At 40.8% G+C, this 17464-nt stretch overlaps 1 protein-coding gene across 4 annotated transcripts in view; it reads left to right on the forward strand.

Moving 5' to 3' along the window:
* The window catches only part of ZPLD1 (zona pellucida like domain containing 1), a 33458-nt gene extending 23550 nt beyond the window's left edge, over positions 1-9908 (forward strand). For all 4 annotated transcript variants that reach the window (XM_068907429.1, XM_068907418.1, XM_068907438.1 and 1 more), the window contains 5 exons: positions 533-613; positions 1435-1606; positions 2986-3094; positions 6237-6266; positions 7985-9908. In XM_068907429.1, the coding sequence (XP_068763530.1) occupies positions 533-613; positions 1435-1606; positions 2986-3094; positions 6237-6266; positions 7985-8160 (568 nt within the window). In that variant the 3' untranslated portion in view covers positions 8161-9908. The remainder of the gene's footprint in view (positions 1-532; positions 614-1434; positions 1607-2985; positions 3095-6236; positions 6267-7984) is intronic.
* The last annotated feature ends 7556 nt before the right edge of the window (positions 9909-17464 follow it).

A 17464-nucleotide genomic window follows, 5' to 3' on the forward strand; every position in this document is an offset into this window, starting at 1 on the left:
GTTTGATGATCGTTGCCCTTGGCTGAAGGAAATCTTGTACTTTAAGATGAACGCATGTCTTGTTGCTTTCCTCATTATGAACATTTTCCTGAAATGTGCTCTAAACCCCATGTTCCTGTTCTTTAAGAAAAATTCTCCACGAGATCAAATAAGAAACACCTGAGCTTTTAAAAGCAAGAGGGTTTTGATTTTTAGTCCTATGAGGCCATGGCTACTTTAAGGAGATGGGCAACAAATGGATTGGTAGGACGTACTATATGGTGGTTGGCTTCCATGAGACTAGATTATTTGATTTATACCATTCTGCTGCTATGGTGTATGCTGCTTAGTTTTGTAAGTCAGGGATAAAAACCAATGATATGGGAATGCGGGATGACTTGTCAAATATAATAACTTGGCTTCAGTGTAACGGACTGCATTATCAGTTTGTATACCCACCTCTACTGTGTGTTAATCTTTTCTCCCTGGCTTTCCGTCCCTACTCTTACCATTGTCTGTTCCTTGGTCATCTATCACTTTGATTCTTGTGCAGGTGGAATGTTTTGATGGACTACTGTTACACCACGCCGTCTGGTAATCCTAGTGACGATCTCCGATATGATCTTTTTCTTAGGTAGGTCTTGCGCAAACGTGCATCAGATCAATTTGATAGTGTTGTTCTAAACTATTTGGAAGTCTGAGCAATATTAACAGAGCGACCCAAGGACTGTGCTTACAGATAACATGTCAGGGCTTGCCTTGTTTGTGAACATACACCTCAGAAACAAAGGCACAGCCATGAGAATTATGAAAGTGGCAAAGCATACGTCTAAAATGGATCTATTAGAGAGCCCAAGAACCCCCAAGCTGAGTGGCTGAACTGAGCTTTATTTTGCCAAAGGCGGGTAGGTAGCCTTGCAGTGAACGACAATGATGTAAGACATCATAGACCCCCAGTTCAGGAAGGCATGTGAGCAAATCACTAAAGATAAATACGTGGTCCTATGGCTAGTTTCAGTAATAATATATTTCCCTGAATGAGAATTTTGAAAAACATAAATAGCATCTTGACAGTATCTCAGATTAAATCTCATCAGTGGTGGTTGCAGGAGATACTACTTCATTTGGAGTTACCTGTCTATACTACTTAGCATGTCTGACTGCTTTTTGCTTCAGGTTTTAAATTTCTCTGGGCACTGGAAATGGTTCCTTGGTTAGAGCTGTGACATTGCAAAGCAAAACTTGGCTGTTTTGTAGCAGTGCATTTCAGCCGTGATTGTACAGCATAAGCCGAGCAATCCTGACTGCCCATATTGGGTGTTATGGCTCTGGGCTCTTTTGCATGGAGCTGAAGCATCAAGTTTGCTATTTAAGTTACTTTACTCTCAGCTGCTGGCTTCAAAAAGCAATGACACAAATGCTCATCCGAGTTTTAATCTTCTCTACAAAAATTAGCTGTGACAAGGACCCGCAGACAACTATAATTGAAAATGGCAAGAGCCAAATGGGCCGGTTTTCCTTTGAGGTGTTCCGCTTTGTGAAGCACAAGAACCAGAAGATGTCTACAGTCTTCCTTCACTGTGTGACAAAGCTGTGCAGAGCAGATGACTGTCCCTTTCTTGTGCCAGTAAGTTGGGTGGATGGAAGTTGCTGTTAATTATCGGATATGAAATAGACACACTTTGGAACTATTTTGCATCCAAATGCAAAGGCTGCTTGAATGGCACGAAAGGAAGATGACTTCCAGAGTCTGAAGTACAGATGTCCTTCATATGTCTGAAGGACTGTAAAACAACTGATGAAGGATAGGGCGATGCATGTTATCATCCACAGGTAGAATAATGCTGGACCTGCAAAGCACAGGTTGTTGAGCATGAGAGAAAGATCTTTTCACATCTTGATCCTTGATTCATTATTTAAAGTAACCACTCTGAGATAGCTTAAGAGCTGCTATTCTTAGCATAGTATCAGAAAAACAAGGTATCCACAATCACAGTCGTCGAGCATAAATATCTTAGAGTAATGGAAATAAGTAATTATGGAAAAATTAAAGGTGTACTAGGTGTTGTGATCCTGACAAGGAAAATTTGAAAGTGTTTCTGGCTGAAGAATATTCTTTGCCACATTCTCAATCGGTTATTACACCCTTCCTTGTAGTTTAGAAATTGCTCTTTTGTTGAACTTACAAGTTCATGAAGATGTGTCAATTCAAAGATTACTTCATTTTAGGAACGCTGGGATCAACAAATACGTTTGGGAAATAAAGACATTTGAATAAACAAGGAATATTCAGTGCTAATACCTTCAGAATGTAGTATCGTTTCCTACTGAATGACTTTCCATTTACAATTTTCAGATGTTATCAGTTTGTTATACTTTTAATATTTTGTGTATTATTTTATACTTTTAAGTAATTTATTGTTTTTATTGAACCTATGTTCTGAAGTTTTGGAACTTAAATAAATGCTCTTATTTCAGTGCCCAAGATTAAGATAGATGAAAGAGTTAGAAATGTTAATTAAAGATGGATTCCAGATGATGCGGTGCTGGGGATCATTTTAACGTGGGACATTACTTTGTTGCTGTTTAGAGCTCCCTGGAAAATATGTGAACTTTAACTTGAGAAGTTTGTTAGAATAGGGATTATAGCATCTTTTCTATCCTTAGTCAAGTAGAAAACATTTACTGGGAAAACTGACTGTAAACAAAGCTTTGGGAAATTAACTGCTGAAAATTTAATATACTATAAGATGGATCTTGTACATGACAGCAGTGCAGTTCTGTAAATGAAATGAGGCAAAATACAACTGGAAGCTAGGCATTTACAAGATGCGCTTCTAGGGAACGTTGCAGCTGGTTTTGTTGTAAAGTAATATAACGCATACTAAGAAATAAAATCAAAGTTGTAGTATTGCTTATAAAAGAGCTTACATAAAGACTGGAAGTGCCGAATGGCAATAATTCCATTCTGCTCTGAAACTGTGATTGTTTTGATTAACCACTCAGATTTGCAGTAACAGAGAAAGAAGAGATACCGGCAGGAGAACAACTGGAAGCCCTCAGAGTACCTCTGGCAATGCTGTAATCTCTGCCGGCCCCATCATTACAAGGAGTGGTAGGAATGAGCAAACTTTTTCTATATAATTCAGGAATTTCAAAAACCTGGGAAAACACTTTGCAGTTTAATGAGAATTTGCAGTGACTCTGAGGCTAGATTCTCCACAAGTTTGCTGAGTATTTGGGGTGGGGTGGGGTGGGGCTGTTTTTTTTTTCTTTTTTTGGCTGGGTTTTTTTTTTTTTTTTTTTTACTACTAGTGGAGTCTTTCATAGAACTTCTGAGCTAATATTTATGTTCACCTCTCACATAGTTCCTCCTCCCTACTCCCAGTAAAATCACTGTGGGATACAGTTATGCATGTAAAGCCATTATAAAAATCTGAACTTGGTGGTTTGACTGCCTTTTTGTTAGATTTCACTGAAGATTATGGAATTTAAGTTACCATGTACAACATCTCAACTTAAATTCTGAGATCAGGTAGGAGACACGGAAAATAAATGGTTTGGCAGGTAATGAATATTCACTTTCCATTCACTGTCTCTTCCAGCTTCATCTTAGGGTTTTTATCAGTGTTTTGCATAAAACTTATACATGCTATGCTTAGGCTTCAGCCATACAGAAAGAAGTAGGACAAACGCACTGTATTTCTAAACAGAGCAGTCCCAAATCTGGTTTCTTTTAGATTCAGGGTGATCCATGGTTTTCCATTTTTATTCCCAGAGATTTAAGAAAAGAAACTCTACATGTAGCCTGCAGTCTCTGAAAAGTATTTGTGACCACTGTTGACAACATAATGAAGATAAAATATATGCAAAAAAATTAAAAATTCTACTTACAGATATTCATAGTAGTTGCCATTAAGCAATTGATTTCAGCAGCTTCAGATTTAGGAAGCTGAGACCAGGACTGAATCCCATGCAGGAAAAATAATTGAAATACCTTGAGAATAAAATCCTTTCTCTTTTACATGCAATGTGGTTGCTCCACATATGCAGAGACAAAACTGACCTGTCAGAGTAGGGAACCATCTAGTTGAGAGAGCATTTTTAAAAACAGTATTTCTGCAATTGAAACTAATATTTTTTTCTGCATTATACATGGCTCTGAGTGCCCTTGCTGTTGTCATTTGATTAGTCAACAAAAATGTAAAAAGAACTTCAAAGTTGCATGTGTGGGTACTTATGGGAAATGAATTGACAGATTTGCCTAGGCAAACATTTATTCTAGAGAAATGCTACTTAGTCACGGAATGGAAACTACATAAAGCTTGTTATCTAAGCAATCATTATAAAGTAATACAACTTCTGGTTCAAATGCTGTGAGTTCTATTTTTACAAATAAAAAAAATCAATAACCTTTTAATACTGCCTAACTTCAAGAGACCAAGATCTGTCTATGAATGTGTAATGATCTCAAAGTGAGAGTAAACTATTTTACACGTAAATGTGTTGACAACTGTTGTGTGATTTCTAGTGAAAACACGAATAGGGCTGAAAAAGGACAGTAATCGTTTTTGAGGTTGCTCTTAGTTGAGATATGTAGCTAATGCTTTTTATAGACTACACAGACTTCTGAAACTCTATAGGATGTTTTTGGATCTTCTCACTTCTGCTGATAGAAGTGTGGCTTGACAGGCAGGGCTCGAAGAAGCTGAGATTCAGATCTGAACTGTGCAGCGAATTTCCTGAGTGGTATTGGGCAGGCACTTAGTCTGACTTGTACTTCACTTTTCCTTCGGGAGCCAAAAGAAGGAATTAGTATTTCCTCCCACTGCCCCTTCACATTTTGAAAATAAGTTCATTAACAGTGTGAGGTTCATGCATACTATAGTCAAGCATAGAAAAGGGCGAAGGTTATGAGATAACTTCAAGTTTATTGGTGCTAAGTTGTCTGTGGATGACATATCATGGGTGCAGTGCTGGCTCACTCGAGGAGGACTTGCCATCTTTGGAGTGCTGCATGGAGGCAGTTATGCTTATTTTCAAGGCCCACTGTGGTCTGATTTTAGTACAGCTACATTTGTACAGAGTTGATAAGACCTGCTCCACCTAACTGACCATAGTACATCCTCCAGTACCAAGTCACGTAGTTGCAGTTGTATGGGTGTGCAGCCCCTCGCATTCCTCATTTAGGTTGGTGTTGCATCACTCCTAGGGCTGGTCCTGTGCACTTCAGTGTATCTGTAGAAGCACCTCGAGTTAGCCAGCGTTTCCCATTGTTCTGGTCACCAGTTGTTCTGGTAACAGAAATACTTGCGTAATTAACTTTGCAGGAACTGAGTAATGATACTACAAATGACTAAGTTCTTCTCCTGTGTATTTCTGATCTCGTTTCCAATGTTGTGTTCTTTTCAGAGAAACATTATTCTTGCTTGTTAATCTAAAATAAGTCACTGCAGGAGAAATACACAGAAGAAAATGTTTTAGTCTCTGGGTATGGAAACAATGCAGGTACCTGCTTGTGAAGGTGAAATTGTAAAGCTTTTAATGGATGTCTCACTTAAAAATATGACAGCTGCTCTAAATAAATGTATATGTGAGCTGTGTTTGGGCATTGAACCCTCCCCCCCCCCAAAAAAAAAAAAAAAAGCAAAAACCAGTAACAAGAAATATAGATTTGAGATGGATAATGGTACATAAGTAAAAACTGAGGACGAAATACAAGTGTGTCTGTGAATATAATGCCTCTGTGTTAGTGTCAAGAAGAAAGCGTGCACGGAGAGAGGGCATTTTTATAATCATTTTTTGTCACTAATATATTTTTCCTTGAAAAACTCAAGTTAAAATATTTTGTCGGTACAGATTCTCCTGTAATACAGTTATCAATGAAGGAACTTGCACATCATATCATACTTATGATTGTAGTTTTATTAAAAGGGACAGAATAATAGAACTGGGAACCTTTTCAAGTGGTTCCTGTGCTAAGTGCGTGTGTGTTGGGAGGGAGGGAGAGTTGCCTCAGAATACTAAGTAACTTTATATTGTTGTGCTCACATTAAAAATGAAGAAACTTCTTGTAATTAATGTTGCTGTCCTGATTCTGCCAGACATGTTAACAGCTACTAATCAATGTTGCAAATATAGCTGATATGTTTTGAAAATAAAGCTACTACTATTGACTTTTGTGTCCAAGGTGGGGAGGGGGTGATAGGCACAGGTGTTTGTAAAATATAATGCACCCATTTTTATATTTTATACAGATGAGACACCAACCAACAATTCACAGCTTGGTAAGTTAATCCGGATTCCAAGAAATACAAAAGAGAGGGTTTATATGAGTGCAGCAGAACTGGGTAGGTAAACCGTTTAGACTCAGCCAAATGCACTGAGCTGGAATGTGTTTTTTTTTTTGGCTTGTTTTTGTCGTTTAAATGAGTTAATACTGACATGCTATAAACAAAGCAATTGGTGAATCTGGAATGCTCAATTTAATTTGTGTACCTGGCCCTACCAACATAGTGACTTCTAATCCCTACAGTGGAATTGAAATGAAAATCCACTACTGTGACATATGAGTCTGAGGGAACATTGCAGCTGCCAGAAGCAAAATCACAGACATAAGCAGTAAAATCTACTCATGCAACAGAAGAGTTGAACAGCAAAATGGTAATTATAGTGCAGTCCAGCTCAGTTCACAGCTCAAAGTCAAAAGAGCCTGCTTCAGCTCCTGTTTTCTTGGCATTTAACCACATGAAGAGCCTATGGAGAGGCTTGGATGAAACTCACTATGTCTGCTAGAGTGATGAAGGAGATAGACTGCAAGGGAGATCAGGTCTCTGAAGTTTAGGGTGCCTCTCCTTTGGTCACCTGGAGGACTTGCTATGGCCTCTCTTACTTCTGCTGTTAAAGGTCAGTAGCTAATGGCTAGGAAAGGATGTTCAAATTTAGGTAAGCAGAGGTGGGGTCCATTGGGCCATCCTACCTCTTACTTGCTCAAAACGTAACGCACTGGTACAAGCAACCTGCCCTGTCCTTGGAGCTCAAGCAGCTGTCTTGTTCCCTTCACAGTCAACTGTTTAGACCCCATAGAAGCAGCTACCTCTCCTTCCTGCCATGGAAACAGTTCTCCATGTAATGAACTGTTTCCTGGTGTGTGTGGGCCTCCTCATTGACAGAACAGGCTTTTGGGAGGGAATTGGTGATGTGAGGGCAGGGGGCAGGAGCCTGGTTCTGGGAGGAGCAGTCCTGTTCCCCCGTAGCTACTGCTTTGTCATTCTACCTCGCTCTCCGGCGCTGGTAATGGTGAATAACAGCTCTTAGGCAGAAACACGTACTGGTGCATTGGGTAGCACCTATGGCTTGAATGGGTCTTTGTGTTTCCCGCTTAAAACATGGTACAGGTTAGATAAATGTGTTCCAGTTCTGGGTTTGGCCCACAGACAGCAAGTTGAACCACACTAAACAGTAAACGCATATGTTACTACTTTTCCTGTTTAAGTCCTGATAAACATGGTCTTGACGTTTTCTGTGTCAAAGGGCACAGAAAAGCCTAGAGTAGCTTAGATATCTGATGCTAGATATGCCTGCTAAGGATTTTTTAAAATCCTTTAGACTGAGATGTGGCTAAGCAGGATATCAGGAGAAAAATCCTTTCATTAACTTGTAGGCTACTAGTCCTTATACCTCTGCCTTGGTAGTTTTTGAGCAGTGATAGTCTTGCCTCAAATAGCACATATCAAGGTTGGTCACCAAGCATGAGGGATTATGCCTTAGTAGTACCCTTATTGTCTTTATCCTCAGCATGATGGGTATTGAAAGCGCTAACAGTTATTTTTTAAGTTTACTTAGTATTATCTAAGTATACAGGTATTTACTCTGCAGTTCAGTTTTTGTTCCTACTTGTAATTACTCGGTATGTAACACATATAGTAACGGACAGCTGGAAGTATTTGGCAGTGCTGAAAGATTCTAACCAGACCCTACCTGTGCTTTTTTGTTCTCCCTGCAGCTTATCCAAATGGACCTCCTTTCCAGCTGAACTCAGTCACCAGCATGCTGATTTCAGGCGTTGTCATCCTAGGAATCACAAGCGTTTTCTTTTTCATATGTTCCTTAACTCTTCTGCGCAGAAAGTGGCCTAACACCTCAGTTTTGAGTGGCATCCAAAACCCAGTTTTCAACTGAAAGCGGTGATTTACTTGCACTTTTTCTCTGAGGTTGCCTTTCTTGTCCATGAAATATACTTCCAATTGAAAAATAACAACAAGGCAACATTCTGGCTCTATCCAGCTTCTATTCCAGATATTCTTTATTTGTAGTCCTACTAGACATTATTGTATAGATAGGCAACAGTGATATTGGTAACAATTCTAGGAAATTAAGAAAAGCTCAATTGTTTGTGATCAGACTGTATGACATTATGCCCGTGGGTGTACTGACAATAAAACTTCTGTCTCCAGCTTCTCAGTAAGGTATTAAAGCTGAAGATGCTTAAGATGAGAACTTTTCCAAGTATACCATTCTTATGCAAAATCTGACGCATTCAGAAACACTTAAAGTTCATACACACCTACTAAGATAAGGGCCACTTCTGTTTTGTTCTGTTTTGCACCACAAATTTGAAAAACAACTGTGGCTCAGGAGGAATTTTTCTCTATATTGGCTAAAAAGTATCACAGAAAGACTTTGAGACTGAGTGGCTTTTACTTATTACTCATTTGGAATTTTTTTTTTTTTTTATGATATGTCGTCCACCGAATTCTCGTTATAGCCCATAAGGTAAGGCAGGGCAGAATTTGGCCGTCTATCCTTCTGACTCAAGAGGTTTAGGACAAATTGCACTTGGTCCCAGGGATCCATGCTGCAGTTTTTATTGAGGTGGAAAAACTTTTCCACCAAAATCATTGAGTGAGAATATGAATAAGGGCTTTAAACCTAACTAAAGTTCAGCGTAAAGTTAGTTCTGCACACAGTCAAAACTGCTGTAGCTTCCAGGTAAATTCTAACCCTGTGAATTGTTCCAAGGGGAAAAAAAGCAAAAGTATCCTTTTTTTTTTTTTTCCTCCTCCCTGAACAAATAATATAAACAAGTAATGCCAAAACCTTCCTCGTTCAGAATTATTTTTGGAGCCCAATTTGGCAGTTAATTTGAGTAAAACTCACTGACACCCTAATTTGTAAGGGCCAGTTTTCTGCATGAGTTTCACAGTTCTCAGATAAGGCTTCACATTATCTATGTGAAGAGTTGTAGATCAACACTTCTTTAGAAGATATTCCCCATGGAATATTTTCATTGCATGGATGAGGGGAAGAGGACAACTAGAAGAAGAACAGGCTACAAGCATTACCATACCATTGACTCTAGCTAATCTTAAGAAACCTCAGACTTACCTGAATTGAGTGTGAGTGACCATATGCCCTCAAATAGGAGCAAAGGGTAGTGGTGTAGCTGCTTAGAATAGGCAAAAAAGCATGTACTAGGGAAGCCACAGTAGACACAACATATATTAAGCTGGACTGGATAGACAGTTGGGATTTTGGTCACAAATTCAGCAGTTAATTCAGAATTCCGTCGTCATGTACTGTACATATTGGTCTAGAAACACCTCATTGATATTTATCATTATGCTCTGTTAATCGTGTTTGTGTTTTCGTTCATGTGGCACAGCTGGTTAATGATCAGGGCACTTTGGCTCTCAAGACTAAAGATGACTACAAACGTATTTTCGGTTTTATCTGATCCTGAAAACACTGTATAAAGGCCTGTTGTTCACAGAACTTCCACTGTGCTATTGTCCAGTACCCCTAACAACTGATACTGTGCCTGTTTTCCTCCAGTCTTAATACCTCAGAAACATTTTTTGCACTTCAGGGTTTAGGTCTGATGACATGTAAAACCTGATTGTTTAATAAAATTATTTGAAACATTTCAGAATGAATGTTTTGTCTGTTTTTTTTTTTTCCCTTTCAAATTGTTGCAGTTTTGTATTTGCTTTCAGTGACCTCATCCTGCAAAGATCAGAAGTGGACATGCTTATTTAAGTCACAATTTGGTAAGAGCTTTCAATATCCAGGATAAGTTAAGTATAGCTTTACTGATCTGGTCCTCAAAGGGTGACGAAACGCTCTGAAGACTTACATCAAGGTCTGGATATGCAGAAATTCAGATAATCTACTGTAACTTACTCATAAAGACAACCACAGGAATTCCATAAATATAATTTCTACTTCATAACCAGTAGCATTAATTGAAAGTTTCCAGTGATGGAGATGCTACTGCAATCCTTAATAAGCTCTTCCAGGTGTTGATTACTGTGTTTAGTATTTTGCTAATCTACTTCTAACCTTGAAGGTGCGCAGCTTAATTTTCCAGCCATTAGAAACTGTTGCACCTTTGTCTGCCAGACTGAAGGAGACCCCTTTTTTAACAGAAACCTGTCAGATTTGTTTCTGCATAAAGGTGCTTAGACCGTGATAACTCACGTATTTCCCTTCGATAATCTAAACAGTTCATCTTCTCCTACAAAGCGTGTTTTCTAATCTTTTAAGTGATCTCATATTTTTGTTAAGACCACAGGAAAAAAAGTGAATACTACTGCTGTCAAAAAAATTAAAACCCAAAAGTTGTCATATGTCAGCATACTTGTCCTACTTCAAGTTCTCCTTATTCTCTGGAAAAAGTCTGTTGCCTTTATATAGAGAGAAGTAATTTACAGTAATTAACAAAGACTTAACTGTCCAACTTTTAGAGTCTTGGATAGCCTATTATTGGATAACAGCTGAATTTTTGTGTAATACGCAAAATGTATTTTTCCTGTGTTAGTTAAAATTTCAAAAGTGGTTTATTGTTTGAAGAGCCAGATTAGATGTTGTTCTATGTTGCTTGTGTAACTTTTCCTCAGGTGAAAATTGTGTTAGAGTGATACTACCCCAGTTAAATTAGCGAACAGGGTTCCTACAGTGAGCTGTAGGAGCCATGACGGACCTTGCTATGGATTGAATATCTTTGTCTTGATCATTCATGAAATGAGATAAATATTTGTTCCTCTTTGGTAAAGCAATGTGGAGATACACAGGTGGAAAGTGGTATGTAAAATTAGGCTTATTCATTCACAGATTTGGCATGGGAATGCTTTAGGATTATTTTTTGGGGGAGGTGAAAACTTAAGTCAGGATGCCTGAATATTTCCAGTAGGGAGAGGAATGGTTATGTTTGTGAAAACGTTCCTATCCTGGTTTGGTTGGAAGAAGTATACAGGTATTTGGGAACTTAGGGAGGCCATAACTAGTGACCTCACCCCTATTGCCAGTTTCCAGAAATAGGTTAAGTTAGTTGTGGGGTGAAAGTGCATAAAGGCTGCGTGCTACTTTTTGAAGGGCAGAACCTTAGGTAGGGGAGATGGCTTGAAAACATAAGTTACGTACAGTTGGAAGAGACTCCTGACGCTTGAGATACCAGGTTTTAAATGAAATAGTGAATTAAAAAGACATTTTCTACTATAAATGAAGGAACTCTAGTCAAGTACGTAATGGGTGCCTCATAGGTTTTAAGTGAAACTAAAGTTCTGAAAGAAAACTGGCTCTCCTAATAAAATCAATTCTACTGGGGTGGCCATTACCTGTGTTTAAACACTGTGTCTGCGCAGAGGTCAGCTTGTACAGGTTCTAGTAAAGCACAGTGTGCTTAAAAGTTCTCAAGTCAGTGAACCAAATTCAGGGGCAGACAGAAAAGAAACCGAACAAGACTCTATGCTTAGGTCTAAATCCAAGAGAACTTAAATCTATAAAGAGATGGAAACACTTCCTTGGCTCTTGTCTCTGGAAGAAATAAATAGCATATCCAACTGGAGCTAAACACGCTAGTGTTTTGGATAAATTGAGCTGATATTGAACAAATAGGCCTCGGCAAAGGGAGCTGAGAGTAAATCACGTTTCCCACTTCATTCAGCAGGTAATGTTTCTTACTCTTACCTTTTGATATCTCTTAGGCTCCACAAATATTTGATAAGCAGCAGCCTTGGCTAGTTAAGCTACTCATCTCTTCATCTGGAGGAGGGACAGACAGGAGTATCGTGATAAACTGGAAAACGTTCCAAATGCGGCAAATAAATCCTTCCTCAGGTTACGCCTAATTTTAATTTCCGTGCTATTTGGATCTTTCAAGTGCTTTTCAGGCAGAGATGCAATCTTTTTTTCTGGTAATGTGATGGATGAGGAAGGGAGAGTGGAGAGCAGCTCTACAGATTCATTAGTGGCCGGACTGGCCCACTTAATACAGTGGTATTTTCAGGGTTGTATCATGGCTCTTTGCCGTAATGTCTGTTTTGAAAAGTTTTTATAACTCTTCCGTTATTCACTGGTTAGTAGTTTACTGTTTTCTAGACGTTAACCTGTTTGTACCGTTAGGAAGCACTTTCCTCAGCTAGATGAGCAACGCTTCTCAATTACACTTTCCATTTTCACTAAGTGATTTACCTTGTGAGGAAGGTAAACTAGTTACTGCTGGCAAACTAAAGAGAGTTGCCAGCCAGTGGGGTTTGAAATTCTGATAGTACATTTATCGCCCACACTTTTGGACTTCATGGCATAGTGCGGAAAGTACTTTGTGCTAAACCGGGACCAACACCAGTCCTTGTGACCAAGAAATACCACTTAACAGTAGCTCAAATGTTTTGCGAGTTAACCTGTAATCTCCTGACAGGAGGAGGAATCTTCAATGCTGTGGGTTGACAAGACTGTTCGTGCTCTAGAAATACAGTATCCTAGCATGAGCAGACATCAAACTCTGTATACATCCTGAACTGGCTTATTTATGTTTAAAGCCTAGGTCTCTGAGGTGCATTTATCAAATATGCTTATTTTGCATAACCATGAAGAAGGTTTGCTTCAGCATGTTTTCAGCCAGTTTCCCTGGAATGGAGAATGAATCAGGAGAGGCTGTGTGTTCCTGCCAGCAACATACTAAATAATCTGTCAACATGAAGAGGCTGAATGATGTCCATTGCAGCTACACTTCAGAATGGGTAAGGCAAAATCTGCTTGCTTTTGTGACTGTTTTCCCCTGAGCACTTTTATCCCCTGTCTCTTAACTCAAATTGAGATCTGCCTCCATTTAGTCAGCTTTATTATTCTTAGCAGGTGGTAACATCTGTCAGCTCAGCAGCTGCTTTGAGGGACACGCATAAGTGGGTTTTTTGCTTGTTTATTTTTTAAGCAGTTCAGAAAACTAAGAATTTTTACCTTAATAAGGGAAACTCAGGGAACTGTACTCATCAGTGTGATCACAGGTTGCTTTCTATAGCAGATATTCCTGATTTTTTTTTTTCCTTCTCCAAATAGTAGTGAATAAAAATAATGATCCTGTTAATTCAAATGTTAATTGCAAATGAATAAAAAGGCAAAAATTCAGTGTGGGCTCTGGAGTGGATGATGCATTTGGAGCATCAGTCACCATGACTTAGTTAAATTCAGACTTCAAAGTGGTATTATAGCAAAATACAAGTACATACATTCACCATGTGTGTATGTATCCTACATGGGCTTGCACTGATTCTGGAGGGAGTGACTTGTCTGGAGGTAAGTACTCACAGTTAGTGTCTCATTTGCAGAGTCGAACCCTGCTTCTGGATGGCAGAGACTGCACACCTGAGTCAATGTCTGGTGATGGAGTAATGCCTACAAGGATTCACTTCCCCTCCAAACACGTACCAGTAGGTTGCACGTTGCCCTCACGATACTGTAACTAGTAGGAGGTAAGATGGAAGTACAGCCAGAGGCACAAAATGGACGACCAGGAATTAAATGGGCACACCCTGTTTGGACAACAACTGCTCCCAGTCAACTCCATCTTTGCTTCTTTTAGGACCTTTCCTGAGCCCTCCCTGGCTGTGAGTCTCACTGTGGTAGCACTCCATACATGCTTTATAATTTGACAAAGCAAGAACATAGCCTGAACAATGCTTTTGCTTTTCGTTTATATTCCTACCCGTTGGTATTGCTGAGTAGTTTGTTCCACTACGTGCCAGCTCCATGCAGACTTGCCCTGGTGGGAACATTGATTAAATACATTAACAGAGATATACAAGTTAATGGGAAATCATTGAGTAATGCCCTCTTTGGATAATTGTTTGCTGCCTTCCATAAATGAAAGCAGGCCAGCAAGAGCAGGAAGCAGCAGAGCAGTGACTTGGGCAGTGAGAGAAGCAGCCCCTGTAGAATGGACTGACTCAGCAGCTGTTAAAACCAGTGATGTGTCAGGCTGCAGGGAAGAGACACAACTGTATTGCCTGCTTGCAGTTGCCTGGGCTGGTGGTAGCTCTATGTCTGTTCTTGGCTGGGTATGCCTCCTAGGGCATTTTGTGCATATGGTAGACTCTGCAGGATAAACCAGGAAGGTCTATATAACCCTTGAGTAATCTGCTTTGGTATTGAGCTAGCACCAATGGACAGAGCTACAATGTAAGCACTCACTTTCCCATTGTACAGATCATTTCTGCACCAAGAATAGGCTTTTTTGCTTTGACTTTTTGACAATCTCAACACAATTAGCTGGGAGGATCTTTTATCAGTACTAGCAGACAACTGCACTGGTACACTGATCGGAGAACTACTTCATTCTGGGAGCCTTTATTAAATTAATTGCATTTAATAAAGATGCTTGAGTTCATCAGGCTAAATTTGTGGGTGTGGCTTGTATCAGAAAGCTCTTAGATAATGTTAAAAATCTCAGACATGCTTTTAGTGTGATCCTCTTTCAGTCATTACTCTAATTTTCATCCTTTAGGGTGGAAAAATTGTTTCCTTGAACTCAAAACTGCTATGACTTCATAATGGTATTTTGTCTTTTCTTAGCATTTTGCAGTTGGGGATCTGCAAGTTCTTTAAGCATGTTAGGTCCCCAAAGCCTTCTCCCCTCCAGGCTGAACAAGCCCCTTTCCATCAGAAGGCAAATGATCTAGCCTCTGACAATCTTTGGCCTTATGCTGGACTCCCTGCGGTTTATCTGTGTCTTCCTTGTACTGGTGGGCCCAAAACTGGACACAGTGTTCTAGATGTGGGCTGAGTAGAAGGCAATAATCGCTTCCCTTGAAATACTTGCTGTGCTCCTGTTAATGCAGCCCATGTCACCGGTGACTTTCTTTGTTGCCAGGGCCCACTGCTGGCTTCTGTGCAGCACGCTGTCTACCAAGATGCCCGGGTCTTTTTCCAGTCCCCAGCCTGTATTGTTGCAAGGGGTTATTCCGACCCAGGGGTAGGACTTTGCAGTTGTCCTTGTTGAATTTCATAAAGTTACCATTGGCCTGTTCTTCCAGCCTCTGTAGATCCTCCATCCCGGGAAAAGGTGATGGAACAGCTCATCCTGGAGGTCATCACTAAGCATCTGGAGGACAAGAAGGTGATCAGGAGTAGTCAGCATGGATTCACCAAAGGGAAATCATGCTTGACCAATCTGATAGCCTTCTATGACAGAATGACTGGCTGGGTAGATGAGGGCAGAGCAGTGGATGTTGTCTTTCTGGACTTCAGCAAGGCTTTTGACACTGTCTCCCATCACATCCTCCTAGGTAAGCTCAGGAAGTGTGGGCTAGATGAGTGGACGGTGAGGTGGCTTGAGAACTGGCTGGATGGCCGAGCTCAGAGGGTTGTGGTGAATGGCGCAGAGTCAAGTTGGAGGCCTGTGGCTAGTGGTGTCCCCCAGGGGTCAGTCCTGGGCCCAGTCTTGTTCAATATATTCATCAATGACCTGGAGGAAGGGACAGAGTGCACCCTCAGCAAGTTTGCTGATGATACTAAACTGGGGGGAGTGGCTGACACACCAGAAGACTGTGCTGCCATTCAGAGGGACCTGGACAGGCTGGAGAGGTGGGCGGAGAGGAACCTCATGAAGTTCAACAAAGGCAAGTGCAAGGTCCTGCACCTAGGCAGGAATAATCCCATGCACCAGTACAGGCTGGGGACTGACCTGTTGGAAAGTAGCTCTGCCGAGAAGGACCTGGGAGTGCTGGTGGACAACAAGTTAAACATGAGCCAGCAGTGTGCCCTTGTGGCCAAGAAGGCCAATGGGATCCTAGGGTGCATTAGGCAGAGTGTTGCCAGCAGGTCGAGGGAGGTGATCCTGCCCCTCTCCTCAGCCCTGGTGAGGCCTCACCTGGAGTACTGTGTCCAGTTCTGGGCTCCCCAGTACAAGAGAGACATGGCACTCCTGGAGAGAGTCCAGCGGAGGGCTACCAAGATGATTAGAGGGCTGGAGCACCTCTCCTATGAAGAAAGACTGCAAGAGCTGGGCCTGTTCAGCCTGGAGAAGAGAAGATTGAGAGGGGATCTCATCAACGTGTACAAGTATCTGAAGGGGGAGTGTCAAGAGGATGAGGCCAGCCTCTTCTCCGTGGTGCCCAGCAACAGGACAAGAGGCAATGGGCAGAAACTGAACCACAGGAAGTTCCATCTGAACCTGAGAAAAAACTTCTTCACTGTGAGGGTGACAGAGCATTGGAACAGGTTGCCCAGAGGGGTGGTGGAGTCTCCTTCGCTGGAGATATTCAAAACCCGTCTGGATGTGATCCTGGGCAATATGCTCTAGGTGACCCTGCTTGAGCAGGGAGGTTGGACGAGATGATCTCCAGAGGTCCCTTCCAACCTAAACGATTCTGTGATTCTGTGATTCTGTAAATGGCAGCCCTTCCGTTGAGTGTATTGACTCGTCCCACCAATTTGATGTCACTTGCAAGTTTGACAAGAGTGCACTCTGTCACAGCCTCCAGGTCATTGATGAAGACATAAAGAGGACAGGTCTCAGGATAGACCCCTGTGGTACTCTACTTGTTGCCAGCATCCAGGCAGAGTGTGACTCATTAGTCACTGCTCTCTAAGCCTGATCATCCAACCAAATTTTTACTGACCTAATTGTCCATCCATCCACACCATAACGTTCTAGTTTGGGTAGAAGAATACTGTGGGAGGCAATGTTAAAAACCTTGCTAAAGTTGAGGTAAATGACATCTGATCTGCACTTGACCACAAATCCAGTTGTTTTATCATAGAAAACAGGTTAGTCGGGTATGATTTACCCATGGTAAATCCATGCTGATGTTTCCCAGTCACCTTCTTCTCCTTCATGTATCCAGAAATGTGTTCCAAGAGGACTGGCTCCATGATTTTACTCCATGATTGCTCCAAGTGCTAAAGAGCCCTTGGGATTTAACCCACAAGGCCTTAGTGTTGCCACCTGCGAGTAGCTATGAAGCTCACTGTTGAAGTCTGTTTCCCATGCATCAGTGGCAATAGTGACCTGCAGTTGCTACCAATTCCTCTGTTTGTCCAACTGGAAGAGATTGTTGCAGTGTATTTTAAAGTCTATGTCTTGCTGATGATCTATGATAGGGACAACAATGATGCTGGGCTATGGAGATTTTTATTTGTTTATTTTTTTTTAATCAGGAAATTCCATCAAAAATCCAACATTGACAATGTTAATGTTGCAAAGTCGAGC

This window comes from Struthio camelus, chromosome 1 (genome assembly GCF_040807025.1).
Source record: "Struthio camelus isolate bStrCam1 chromosome 1, bStrCam1.hap1, whole genome shotgun sequence".
Lineage (NCBI taxonomy): Eukaryota > Metazoa > Chordata > Aves > Struthioniformes > Struthionidae > Struthio > Struthio camelus.